Source organism: Xiphias gladius, chromosome 16, assembly GCF_016859285.1.
Source record: "Xiphias gladius isolate SHS-SW01 ecotype Sanya breed wild chromosome 16, ASM1685928v1, whole genome shotgun sequence".
In the NCBI taxonomy this organism is placed as follows: Eukaryota; Metazoa; Chordata; class Actinopteri; order Istiophoriformes; family Xiphiidae; genus Xiphias; species Xiphias gladius.
The window spans coordinates 21355001-21367719 of record NC_053415.1 but is presented as its reverse complement, the minus strand read 5'-3'; the positions used below and the strand labels follow the sequence as shown (position 1 = coordinate 21367719).

Sequence of the window (12719 nt, the reverse complement as noted above, 5' to 3'; positions counted from 1 at the left end):
GCTTTGTTATGAATGATTGCATGGTGTTTACTATTCTACTCACCAGCAAAATGTTTGCATCCCGACATCTTAACAAACGTGAACGTGATTATTTTGCTAGTGTTCCCCAACTACAGCTCCCGTGATGTTTTTAATTTCTGCTCCGAAGACACACGTTGTTGATGACAGGGAAGGGAGGGCTCCGTTAATAAACTCTTGCTTTCGAAGAGGAAAATAATGGTCCAGAGAGGGTTCAGTGATGCAGGGAGGAGAAAGAACTTCTCACATCTCACAGTTAAAGCACAAGTGTAAAGTACGTTTACTAGAATACAAGTACAGCAGCTCATTTTTAAAAACTCTTTGATGAAGTGCCACTTTGAAGAGCCAGGTTACCATTTGTTCACATTAATAAATACACAATTTATTAAATCCAAATGACCACACTACACAACACTATAGTAGTACTCCATTACAAGCGAAAGTTCTGCATCCAAAAAGTAAAGAGCTAAAGAAAAGTGTATTAGTATTACCACTAAAATACATATGAGGTAACCAAAGTCAAATACTCATTATGCAGAATGTCTCCTTTCATGCATGGTATTTTTAGTATATTGGAGTTTTACAGATGCCTTAATGTGTAAAGTAGCATTTTAATGTTGCACCAGGTCATGGTGGAGCTCATCACTGAGTGTACGCCCGTCAGATACAGATAAATGTATTCCAGTCGAAACTACAATTCTACCCCTTTAAAGTGGCCGCAAAACGAAAAAACTCAAGTAAGGTACAAGTACCTCAAAATTGTACTAGGGTACGGCACTTGAGTTGATGTACTTAGCTGATTTCCACCACTGCTGAAAGGTTGCGGTTTACAAAAAGTTATATTCACCCAAAAAATGCTGTAACAACTACCCCGGGATGAACGTGTACACTGTAGAAACAATATTTTTCTCTCCGTCTTTGCGAGACACAACGCTAACACCTTTTCTGACCAGTGTAATGGTGCTGAAAAACATTCGCAACAGATGAATAAATGTCATCGGGCATATTCTTTGAAAATATTTCACGGGCAGGGAGACATTAAGAAAGATGGGAGGTTGTTACGACCCTCGCTTGTCTCCCCCATTTCGCATATTTGCATGAATGAGGAGGGACGCATTGAGTGACAGGTGGGTAGTGCAATAGAGAACCGGCTTCAGTTTTTCACTGTCAAAAAAGGGTGTGGATCCATGACGATATAAAAATAGCAGCGTTGTAACTACAATTCATTGGTTTAAATCTACCCCAACAGACAGCTCGTTTAACCAATGAGCGGCTCTAAAAGGTCCCAGTTTTGAGTTTCAGCCAATGGGGGTAAATGGAATTCCTGAATGGGCGGTGCCACGACGTCTCCGTGCCAAGTGTTGCCGTTTGTGAGCTCCGGCAACAGATGTCGGCGGTGGAGGGGAGGTTATCCAGCACATATCCGACGGGGTGTAGGCACCGATGGAGGAGTCCGGACCAGCTGCCAGAGTTGGTTGTCTGAAGGGGAACGAGGAGAAGGCCTAGCCGTTTTGACCTCATTGAGAATTTCCTACCTGCAATCTTGGATTTTGCTATTTTTTATTTTTTTTTTTTTTACCTTGTTTCTCTACTGGAGGCCGCAGAAGCCTCGGGCTAGATTTGGCGACAAATAGAGCCGAGTGAAAGAAGACATCTGTGGGATTGTGTGGAAAGTGTCATAAAATGTATTTGCAATAATTTGACGGTCTGAAGGCGTAACATATTTGTTCTGTGGAGTCAATTGTGTTTATACGACAGCCAAAACTGGATTTAATGTTGAGTAAAAGAAAGTTAACTAGTTAGCTAGCTTGTTTTAATGCTAGTCAGCTACCTTGTAGCGAAACTCTTGCATGTTGAATGAATGAATGAATGAATGAATGAATGAATGAATTGGCCACCACAAACATTTTAACTAGCAGCTGCTTGTTGTTATTACTAGAAGACATCGAATATCACATAAGACGACACTGGTTTTCCACAACAGGGCGAGCCAAACAGTATATCCCCACCGATGCCCAGGAATGCGATTCCTGGAAGTTGGACAGCAGCGATTTAGCACTCCAAGATAGTGTTGTGTTAATATTGACTATAGCCTGGTAATGTTTATAAGGCTGGGGGAAGCTGACTCTAGCTAGCTAAGAAATATTTGCACTACTTGGACTCGGCTGCAACCGCGTGAAGATTACACCCGGTTTGGAATGGGGAACACGGTTTCATGCTGCGTCTCTCCCGAGTCGAGCCCGAAACTACCTTCGAGACAACCGGCAGAGCGGCTGGAGGAGTTCCAGACCAGCACCGAAGTGAGCGATGATAACACCGTGCCCTACCTGCAGCACATAAGTGACAGAGAAGTCCCTGATGGTACGTGTCTACTTGATACCCGGCACACCTGTGATGGTTAGACAGATGAAACTCTTAGTGTATTTGATTTGTTTCGTTCATAGGAAGGCGCTTACTCTAATCCAGTCACTGTCAAGGTGAAGAAGGAACGTCGTGTGACTCCCTGGCGCACAAATTGACTTTATCCCACCCCACATGCGTACACACACCAAGCTACTAGTGCCTCACACAAGTTCATACGTTGTGTTTAACAATACACAACAATGCCTCTCACAACTGCAGGGAAAATGCACACAAAGACATCCTCTTCAGCTATCGCCAAGTTGCCAGACTTGTTTATTGCCATCCCGCTGCCAGCAGTGCTCTGATGATAATGATGGCGACATTCTTGGCACTCTTAAGCTGGGCACTGCATCATATTGATCACACTGGTGTCATGTAACCATGTCACACATTAGCAATGAAAACAAACTATTCATCCTCCCGGGGCCACATTAACCACTCAGAAGTTAGCAATAAAAACAAGCTGTTGGTCATTATTGCCAATTCTAATGCCAACCTCAGTTTTATTTTCAGGCGTATCAGTGAGTGAGATGGGGAGAGAACATTCCTTAACTGGAACAAACACTTTACAAGCTTATGTACCTGCAACCTAACTGCATTTTGAAATGTGGTACTCATCAACGTTCCCACTATTACAGAGTGCAAGTGTAAATTACGTGCTGTGTTCATGCTATGATACAGGCCCCTGATCAGAAGAGCATATCAGATTTAGCCCTGAGCTCATTTTTGTACTATCGGCCCCCATGTGGCCACTCCTCATCGACTCCCAGACATGCCTAGTGTTCATTCCATTTATATTGTTGCGGACTACAGTGTATGAGTGCAGTTTGTTGAGACCAGCTGTTGGCAGGGTGAGGGTCAGAATCAGTCCAGCAGTCCTTCCTACATTCCTCATGTCTCCTCTTGCTGTCCTCACTTCACAATTGCTGCCATCACCTAATCCCCTGTCTTTTATGTGATGTGCAGTCTGCACGGATTTGGATGAAGAACGAAATTCTCTAAGTCAGGCCCTTCTATAAACCAATGCTCTCTTTGTGTTTGCATTGCTTGAATTTACAGTTCAATCTGTAAAATATCTTGATATCCAGTCTATTCTTTCTTTAAATACAGTTGCCCGCTGGGTGATGAGTGATTGGCGGAATGTTCTGTAAAATCTGAAAGTAATGGGACGATGACACATTTTTGGCGGTTTGCTCGCAACCTGGATTTGAAATGAAACAGTCAATATGAGCACAAATTTTTGACTTTCGGCAGAAAGTGAACAGTTGAGAAAAAATTAGCCTTTTTTTATATACAGTGCACCGGGAAGTCCACAAGGTAACATTAATTGGTCTCAAGTTTAGCTTAGTGTCAAATCTTTCGCCGTCTCCAACCCACAGATGTGACATTATTTTCCCTGGTGATGCTCTGCCAAATTTGTGCTTCAGCCATCTTCACTTCCTTCTTGTCTCAGGGGCTCTTTGTTGTGAAATCGGTTTGCGCATAAATCCTCAGAATCATGTTGCATTGAATTTTTCATGTTGGACAATGACAATTTACAGATTTATACTGTACGTTTGATCAATGTGTCAGTTAATAACTTCCTGCTCTCTCTCTGTGGGGTTTATCACTACCCACGAGTGAGAGCTAAGCAACTCACTCCCAGTCCCAGATAAGGTGCATTTGTTGATAGATTGTCTGTATAATGCACTTACATACACTTTTTGTTTTGTCAGAGCTGGCCTTGGAGTCTAACCCATCGGACCATGCCAGAGCGAGCACCATCTTCCTTAGCAAGTCTCAGACAGACGGTGAGCAATCCTAACATGACGTACACACTCAGCAGTGATTCACATAAACTGTCTTCCCTAAGATCCTTTGAATGCACACATCTGAAACACATGGTGTAGAATTAAATATTATGATACATTTTCAGGGGTTGAGGTGTTAACTGTGCACTACCTGTTATAATATTTGTGCAATTGTATAATTTTAATCCTAGGCCCTGTTTTTATAGTTCTTGTCAGCCTGGCAGTGACGTTTAAAATGTTCATCACTAACTCCGCTGTGGAGCTTGAGGAAGTTGGGAGTGAATCATACTCCCACTGGAGCCACAGGCATTTTTAACAGTCCAGTCAATGAGTGATTGAAACGGGTCTTTGGTATATGCAGACTGCTGTAGAAGTTTTTGACCAGCTGCAAGTGAACAGTCACCAAAAGATTTCAGCTTTAGTACCATATTTCTTTCTGACTTCTTTACGTGATGCCAAGTACAGTAGTATGTACTGAACACTGATTTCTGCTTCTAGCTTTGCTTTTTTTGAACGTTTCTCTTCCTTTACAGTACGAGACAAGAGGAAAAGCAACCACATAAACCATATCAGTCATGTAAGTGTCAAAATCTAAATGTGATTGCTAAACTGATTAAATGAGCTAAGCTATATTGTCTTTACTGACCTGAAGTTGAGTTTATACTGGAGATTGGCCAATTCAGGTTTTTGAAGGCACTTAGTTTTATGAATGAATTGCTTTCTTGATTGTAGATATTTTGGATATTGGCCCATTTTTGAACCAGATCTATTCAGTGTTAATCCAGAAAGTTTTACAATAAAAGCTGTTCATAATGCCCAATAATCAGATAAGGCTAGTACATATAGCTCAAATTAAAACAAGGGTAAATCAGGCAACCTTAATGTTATGAAAACGAATAACAAAATATTTTTCTTTGTTTTGCCTTTGTACTACATGAATCACAAAAATATCACATCATATATGACAGCATGAATCTTCTGAAAGTAAAGGTAGTTTTTGCTTTCAACATATATTTTTTTTAATACTCCAATAACCAGGGGTTGTGATTAGAGCGCTTGCCTTTTCGCTTCCAATTATTTAGTTTTCAATTCTTTACGTCAGCTACAGCAACCCCGTAGATCTCATCAACACTTGTCATAATTTTCTGGTCATTCTTTGTGGCATTTTTGCTCTGGCATACAAAGAATGACCACTTACTTTCAATCCCACTTACAAAGCTTTGATTGTTTTGTTTCCCACTAGGGAAATGGCTGTCAATGGGCATAACATCAGATATTTTAAAATTTCAGAAAAAAATGTAGGTTAGGAGCACCTATTCAGACATCCGGAACCAGTCTAAAGACATGCAGCCATCAAAACTAATTCCTGTCCCAAGTTGTTGATTGTGCAATTTATTGTCTCAAGGTATCTCCTGGTCCACTGTCAAAGAAATACAGCTCCTGTTCCACAATCTTCATAGATGACAGCACCGTCAGTCAGCCAAACCTCAAAAGCACAATAAAATGGTGAGAGTATTTCAAACACACACAAACACACAATGCTGTCTTGTCCAAAAGTCACTCATTCCAAATGAGAAAATCCTGTTGCCCGACAGCATGGTAATCCTAAAGTAATACCTAATGGATGCATGACTGAAACAGATGTTATTACGCCTTATTTAGGACATTTTTTTTAGTGAATCTGCATAATCACATTTCATCAGGATTATCTCAGTGTTTTTTAAATGACGCTTCCTTGCTGAATATATGCAAATGTTTTGTTAAACCATAAGCTCTGTCACATACACACACGCACACACACGCGCACACATGCACACACGCACACACACAAACAGACACAGTATACTATTCTCCCACTGAGATTGTTTTTATTAAGCTATAAAACAGAAAAACTAATCAACTAATTTCCCTCTTTTTACTCTCTGTCTCCAGTGTCACATTAGCAATATACTACCACATCAAAAACAGGTAATTTTATCACCTTTAATTTGATCTTTATTATGTAATATGTGGCAATTTAGGTTGCTAAAACTAGTATTCATTTGAAGTGTGTTAACAGATGCATTGTTTGTTGTTTAGGGACTCGGACAGGTCTCTGGACATCTTTGATGAGAAATTGCACCCCTTATCAGTGAGTATGTTGAAGAGATTTCCACAAACTCAGGAACAGTGACTTTTGCCAGTCAGAGAGCCTTAATACCTGCCGCCCATCAGTAAAGCAGAAAGTCATTTCCTCAAGCCAGTCATTTTGATTAATCAAGTAATTTGTCTGTTACCTAGTCCATCTGTCCAACCAGTCAGTCGGTCTAACTGGACACTGTCCAGGGAAGCACTTAGAGGAAATTTTACGTTAAAATCTATATGTAAATATTCAGTCATTTTATATATTCTCTAAAATGAATATCTCATCTTCTGCCGGTTGTTTCTTTTTTGTCTTTTCTTTGTAATTGGAAATCCATGTAAAACACAGTAGTGTCATAATACAAAACTTTAGTCTGTGAAGCTACAGTTCAACCTCCTCTTCCTTCAGACTGGAGATTTTTCAGCACTGTATTTTGCTTCAGGGGTCAGCCATATCAACTTGTGAACAGTGCAAGAAAAAATATGAAGAGTAGGGGTCATTAATAGATCATTAAAACAGGACGTGATTCACTGGTTTAAAAAAAAAAAAAAACGGGACAAAAGAAGGGAAAAAAATCTCCTGTCTCATCCTAGTTGGCTGTCCTTTATAAATGGTTCCCATTCAGTTAGACGTGTGATAAAGAGGCACGAGGGGTTTCTCATTCCACAGTGAAGTTGCCAAACCTCTTAGCTTTTAGTTGGCAACTCCAAATTGAAAATGACAGGAAAATGATATCACAAGGGCCTTTTTTTTTTTTTTTTTTTTTTTTTTAAAGTAACACACAGATAAAACAAACAATCTAAACAACTAAATGTCTGCTTGGAACCACAGGGCTCGTAGCCTTGTATATTAACATTACAATATTTGGACACTTCTTACTGTCATTTTACTGTCACCTTAAAATTTGATCTTTGCATGCTTGAAGCCACAGGCGGTGGAGAAGTTCCATTTTTATGAATTTTAACAGTGAAATCAGATTGCCTCCATTTCACATCTGTTTTATATACTTAACAATGTAGCCACAATCAGACCTGCCTTTTCCCAGCTCTGATCTGTATCCTCCCAGACTTTGAATGGTTTAAGACTCAATAAGCAAATAAATATAGATGAATCTCCATAGGCAGCATGATGGTGAAGTGGTTAACACTGTCACCTCACAGCTGGGTTCAAACCTGCCGGCAGGCCGGGGCCTTTCTTTGTGGAGTTTGCATGTTCTCCCCATGTCTTTGTGGGTTTCCAGGTACTCTGGTTTCCTCTCACAGTCCAAAGACATGCAGGTCAGGTTAATTATAGATTGCCCACAGACGTGAATGGTTGTTTGTCTCTGTACGTTAGCCCTGGCGACCTGTCCAGGGTGTACCCCGCCTCTCTGCCAATGTTAATGTCATCCAGCAAATGGATGGCTGGATGAATCTCCACAACAACCATGGGGCTTTCAGATAGGGCTCCTTGCATCATACTCGCTTCCCTACTACATGCATGTGTCTTTTTGTCCCATACAGAGAGAGCCAGTGCCAGATGACTACTCCCGTGTAGACCCAGAACACAAACTGATCTACCGCTTTGTCAGAACGCTCTTCAGTGCTGCACAGCTCACCGCAGAATGCGCCATCGTCACACTTGTAAGTGGTTGCCTTGCCTACACCAATATATTTGACCGCTGAATACTTACAGGTTTTTGGTGTAAAATTGGTCCAGTTTTATTAGCACAATGCATTGGTACAAATAGAGCCTGTTTTAAAGATGCTCTTGTCTATAATGTCTTGGATATTAATACCATTGTCCTGAAATTTCACAAGACATTATTTAAATTAGATTTAATTAAAGTGCAGAGTAGTTTAGAACACAAGCTTAGTTATGTGTTCATATAGTTAAATACTGTGATGTTAGATTGACTGGTCACCAGAGGGCAGTAAAGTCATGCCCCAAATAACACAATTGGCACTGTGTGATGATCAAATAACACTGTATCTTTATGAGAGTAGGGCTGGGCGATATGGCCAAAATTTTTATCACATTTTTTCCTCCATATTGCTCAATATGGCTAATTATCGATGTATAAATTCAATACCATTAATGGGGAATGAATTGCCGTCGGCATCTTTGCTAGACCAAAAGGATACACACAATGTGTTTTGGTGAGGAAAAAACTGAATATAACAGAACTTATTTGTTTACAAGAAAACTCCAAAGGGTAGCTTTTTTAATTTGAAGTTCAAAGGGTATATTCAGTTTAGGATTTAAACCATAACGCAAATAGAGGCTTGTTATGGTTATTAACTAATTTTTTTTTTTTTCTGTTTTTTCTTTTTTAATCAAAAAACTTGATTCTCTCTGCAACCAACAGGGTATAACATTTACAGTTAGGTACATGAGTATTTGGACGGTGACACAATTGTCGTAGTTTTGCCTCTGTACACCACCACAATGGATTTGAAACAAAGCCATCAACATGTGATTGAAGTGTAGACTTTCAGCTTTAATAAAAGGCCTAGAACATCTTCCCAGGTCAAGAACATTCTTGAGGAGGTAGGTGTTTCCTTGTCAAGGTCTACATTCAAGGGACGCCTTCATGAATATAAATACAGAGCGTTAACCACACGGTGCAACCACCTTGTAACACTCAAGAACACAAAGGCCAGATTATATTTTGCCAGAAACCCTCTAAAAAGCCTGCCCAGTTCTGGAACAAGATTCTTTGGACAGATGAAACCAAGATGAACTTGTACCAGAATGATGGTGAGAGAACAGTAAGGGGGAGGAAATGAACAGCTCATGATCCAAAACAGGCCACATCATCTGTCAAACATGGTGGAGACAGTGTTATGGAATGGGCATGTATGGCTGCCAATGGAACTGGGTCACTGGTGTTTATTGATGATGTGACTGCTGATAGAAGTAGCAGGATGAATTCTGAAGTGTATAGGGATCTACCATCTGCTAAAATTAAGCCAATTCTCCAAAACTGATAGGACGGTGCTTCTCAGTACAGATGGATAATGACCCAAAACGTACCATGAAAACAACTCAAGAGCTTCTCAAGGCAAATAAATGGAATATTTTTCAATCAGTCACCTGACCTCAACCCAGTTGAGCATGCTTTTCACTTACTGAAGACAAAACTGAGGGCAAAGAGAACCATCAACAAGCAATAACTGAAGGCAGCTGCAGTAAGTGTGGCAAAGCATCTCAAGGAAGGACACTCAGCATTTGGTGATGTCCATTGGTACCAGACCCTTGCAGTCATTGACTGCAAAGGATTTTCATCCAAGTATTAAACCCCTCTGAATTAAAGCCGAATATCTACACTTCAGTCACATCTTGATGGCTTCGTTTCAAATTCATTGTGGTGGTGTACAGAGGTAAAATTACAAAAATTGTCACTGTCCAAATACTTACGTACCTAACTGTATGCCTCAACAAGGCAACAGCAACAATAACTTAAAATAAACATCACACAAATGTCAAAATGTTATACTACACTTATTGCCAATTGCACACTGGTAATGGCAGCTGTATTTAACTTAATATGCCACATACAAACACAAAAATGTGACTTATAGTGTGAAAAACAATTTCTGTGCTGGTTTCTATCAAATACTCAGTATTGGCTGAGAAGCACGACGCGAGCAACTGCTGCTTGGGTTTGAACTAATGTTGCCACAAGAGGCTTGTTTGCTTGGCTGCGAATGTTATCAGTTTGGGACGGAAGACTTTGACTATCCGTATCCTCAGTGGGATGGCAACATTACCTTTTTCAAATTTTGGTAAATGGTTGGTTTGTTGTGTTTCCCGTGTTCATCGGTACAGGTTGCCTGCATATCCTGTAATGGATATCGCTCTGCTGTTTATCCAGATTTAGAAATATAAACCATTTCCAAATCACCGCTGTTGTGTGACCTCTCTTCGCCACAGTTTGTTTGTCTTGTGCAGCCGTCTGACTCTCCTCGTGGTCCGTAATTTTTCAATTTCCAACAACGTTTGTGTGGGTTTTTTCCTTTTTTTTTACGTAACCCTATTGTTGTAGCCTAATAGGGTGATTGTGCAGATGAGGATGGACCCAAATACAGAACAGATACATTTATTGTAAATTATTCATCAGTTTATCATCATCATTGTGAGAATTTTATTTTATTTTATTTTTTTATTTATCTATTTTTTTTTTTTTGCTGATAATTACTGAGAATATTTTATTACCCAGCCCAGAGTCAATTAAAAGGCATTGGAACCAAATGATGAATGAATACTTGATGACATTTGAAACTGAGTTTTTTTGCAAGACCTAAAGTTCACGGGTTTGATCCATACATATCTTTCTGTGTTATATGATGTAACAGATTGAGCAGATTTGTCTGTGGCAATGAAAGAAAAGTGTGTAACAATATGAATTTATGTCAGTTTGTTTTGTGGTTTGATTTTAACAGGCGTGTTCCTTGTCTTTAGTTGGTGACTGACAATTTTTACCAGCTGTGGGGTGCAAAACAAATGGTTTGCAAAATAGCAAGCTCCAATTAATATCACCATAATTGTGTAGTTTTTGCAGTTAGTAGCATGGAGCCTGTTTAATTTTCACTGGCTTGCTCTGTTTCTAAGGACTAACAAAAAATATGAAAAAAAATTTAACTGAACCATCAGCCGCAAACAAGTTCCCTTTTACAAGAATAAAAATTTTACTAGATACAACATTAAAAGTCATGGGCATAACACTGTTACATATGTACTACTCCTTAAAACAGGTATGACAAAACTTGCTGGCATAATATGTGCCATAGCCTAGTATTAACCTGACCGTTGTCCTTTGTAGTATATAGGGAATTATTAAGGATTCAACTGCCAAAACTTTTTTCAGTTCCTAATTAAAATTGACTTTTTTTTTTTCTTCTTCCTCAAGGTGTACTTGGAACGCCTGCTGACCTACGCTGAGCTGGATATCTGCCCCGCCAACTGGAAGCGCATTGTTCTGGGAGCCATCTTGTTGGCCTCCAAAGTCTGGGATGACCAGGCTGTGTGGAATGTGGACTACTGCCAGATCCTTAAAGACATTACTGTGGAGGACATGTGAGTTGTTTTTTGTTTTTGTTTTTGTTTTTATCTTTATGCAAAATTTGTCAATTAAGATGCTACTTCCATTGCATCTATTGAAACATGACCCTTTGGACTGATTGTTACATTCATGTTATATGTTAAAGAGAAACTGAACACCCCCTGAAAATCTTGTTTTTGATGACCTTAAGTGTTTTACCTTCTTGCTATAGTTATGTACAGCTGTGCTACAGTGTATACCCTGGGACATTCCTTGTAGGTATGTTTACAAGTGGAAAAAAAGCATACCTTTGACCACCCCCTAAGGTCAGAACTAAAAAACAGGCTTGAAACTTTCAACCAGAGATAGCAGTTTGGTGACTTGATTGCCTCTGTATTTTTGCTGATGCTATAGTACTATTGGTGTCGTTGGACCATAAACTCAAGTGCACACTGCAGTGTATTGCAACCAAGTGTTAATCACTTGAGATGAGCGTTAGAGCCAAAAGGCCACACTCAAAGGGAGGAAGAATAGCCAGCTTGTCAGAAAGAGGAGAGACAGAAAAAAAATGGCGATAACGGTGATACATTTTTAGACAGTCTGTCACGGAAGATATTCACAGTGTTGCACTTGGTGGTTCACATGAAAAGTGACAAATAGTTGTGAAAAAAGACCTAGATAGAAGTTCAAAAACTGGATCCTTTCTCACCTCTGCACCGCTGTCCAATAATGTCGTGAGGTGAATGTGAATGTCACATTTTCGGTTTCAGAAAATTACAGATATGGTCGGGCACACATCCCTCTAATCAGACATGGGCACGGTGTGTGGGGAGGGAGTTTCTAAAGCTATTTGACTGTCTGACAAACATTTCTGATGGGGTTACTGGCGTCCTTAGCACCTCCTTGCTAGTTTGTTGGAAAGAGCTGGATTTTCTTTGTCAGGTTAGGGGCAGGTTTTCCGCTCCAACCCAAGCAGTTCAAGTATCTTGTGGTCTGATGAGAGTATGAGATCACAGATGACAAGTTTTCTTGCACATGGTGTCCTGGCTCAGACTTTGGGGTGTCCGGACAGAGCTCAAAGTAGAACCACTGCTCTTCTATGTTGAAAGGTAACCAATTGATGGCGGTTCAGTGTCTCATTGGTCTAGGGAAGACCCAGACCATACTGTAGCCTTTACATGCCCTACCTTGCCTGGGAACACATTGAAATCCCCCTTTGAGTGCTGGATGATGTGGTTAGGAAGGACATCCAGGCTCCTTTACTGCGGCCACCACGACCCAATTTGTAATGACTGGATAAGCAGTTGTGTAATGGTTTAGCACTGTATTTGTTGAGCTTTTTTGTTAATTGTGGTCAGGTCCT

The 12719-nt window shown here is 40.1% G+C and overlaps 1 protein-coding gene across 2 annotated transcripts in view; it reads left to right on the top strand.

Moving 5' to 3' along the window:
- Window positions 1-1415: 1415 nt before the first annotated feature.
- Window positions 1416-12719, top strand: part of ccnyl1 (cyclin Y-like 1) — a 15193-nt gene continuing 3889 nt past the window's right edge. For both annotated transcript variants that reach the window (XR_005709156.1, XM_040149372.1), the window contains exons 1-8: window positions 1416-2379; window positions 4137-4211; window positions 4745-4788; window positions 5617-5717; window positions 6144-6179; window positions 6291-6342; window positions 7836-7955; window positions 11225-11391. Coding sequence is in view for 1 of the 2 variants with exons in the window: in XM_040149372.1 (XP_040005306.1) it covers window positions 2217-2379; window positions 4137-4211; window positions 4745-4788; window positions 5617-5717; window positions 6144-6179; window positions 6291-6342; window positions 7836-7955; window positions 11225-11391 (758 nt within the window). In the remaining variant the exon portion in view is untranslated. The remainder of the gene's footprint in view (window positions 2380-4136; window positions 4212-4744; window positions 4789-5616; window positions 5718-6143; window positions 6180-6290; window positions 6343-7835; window positions 7956-11224; window positions 11392-12719) is intronic.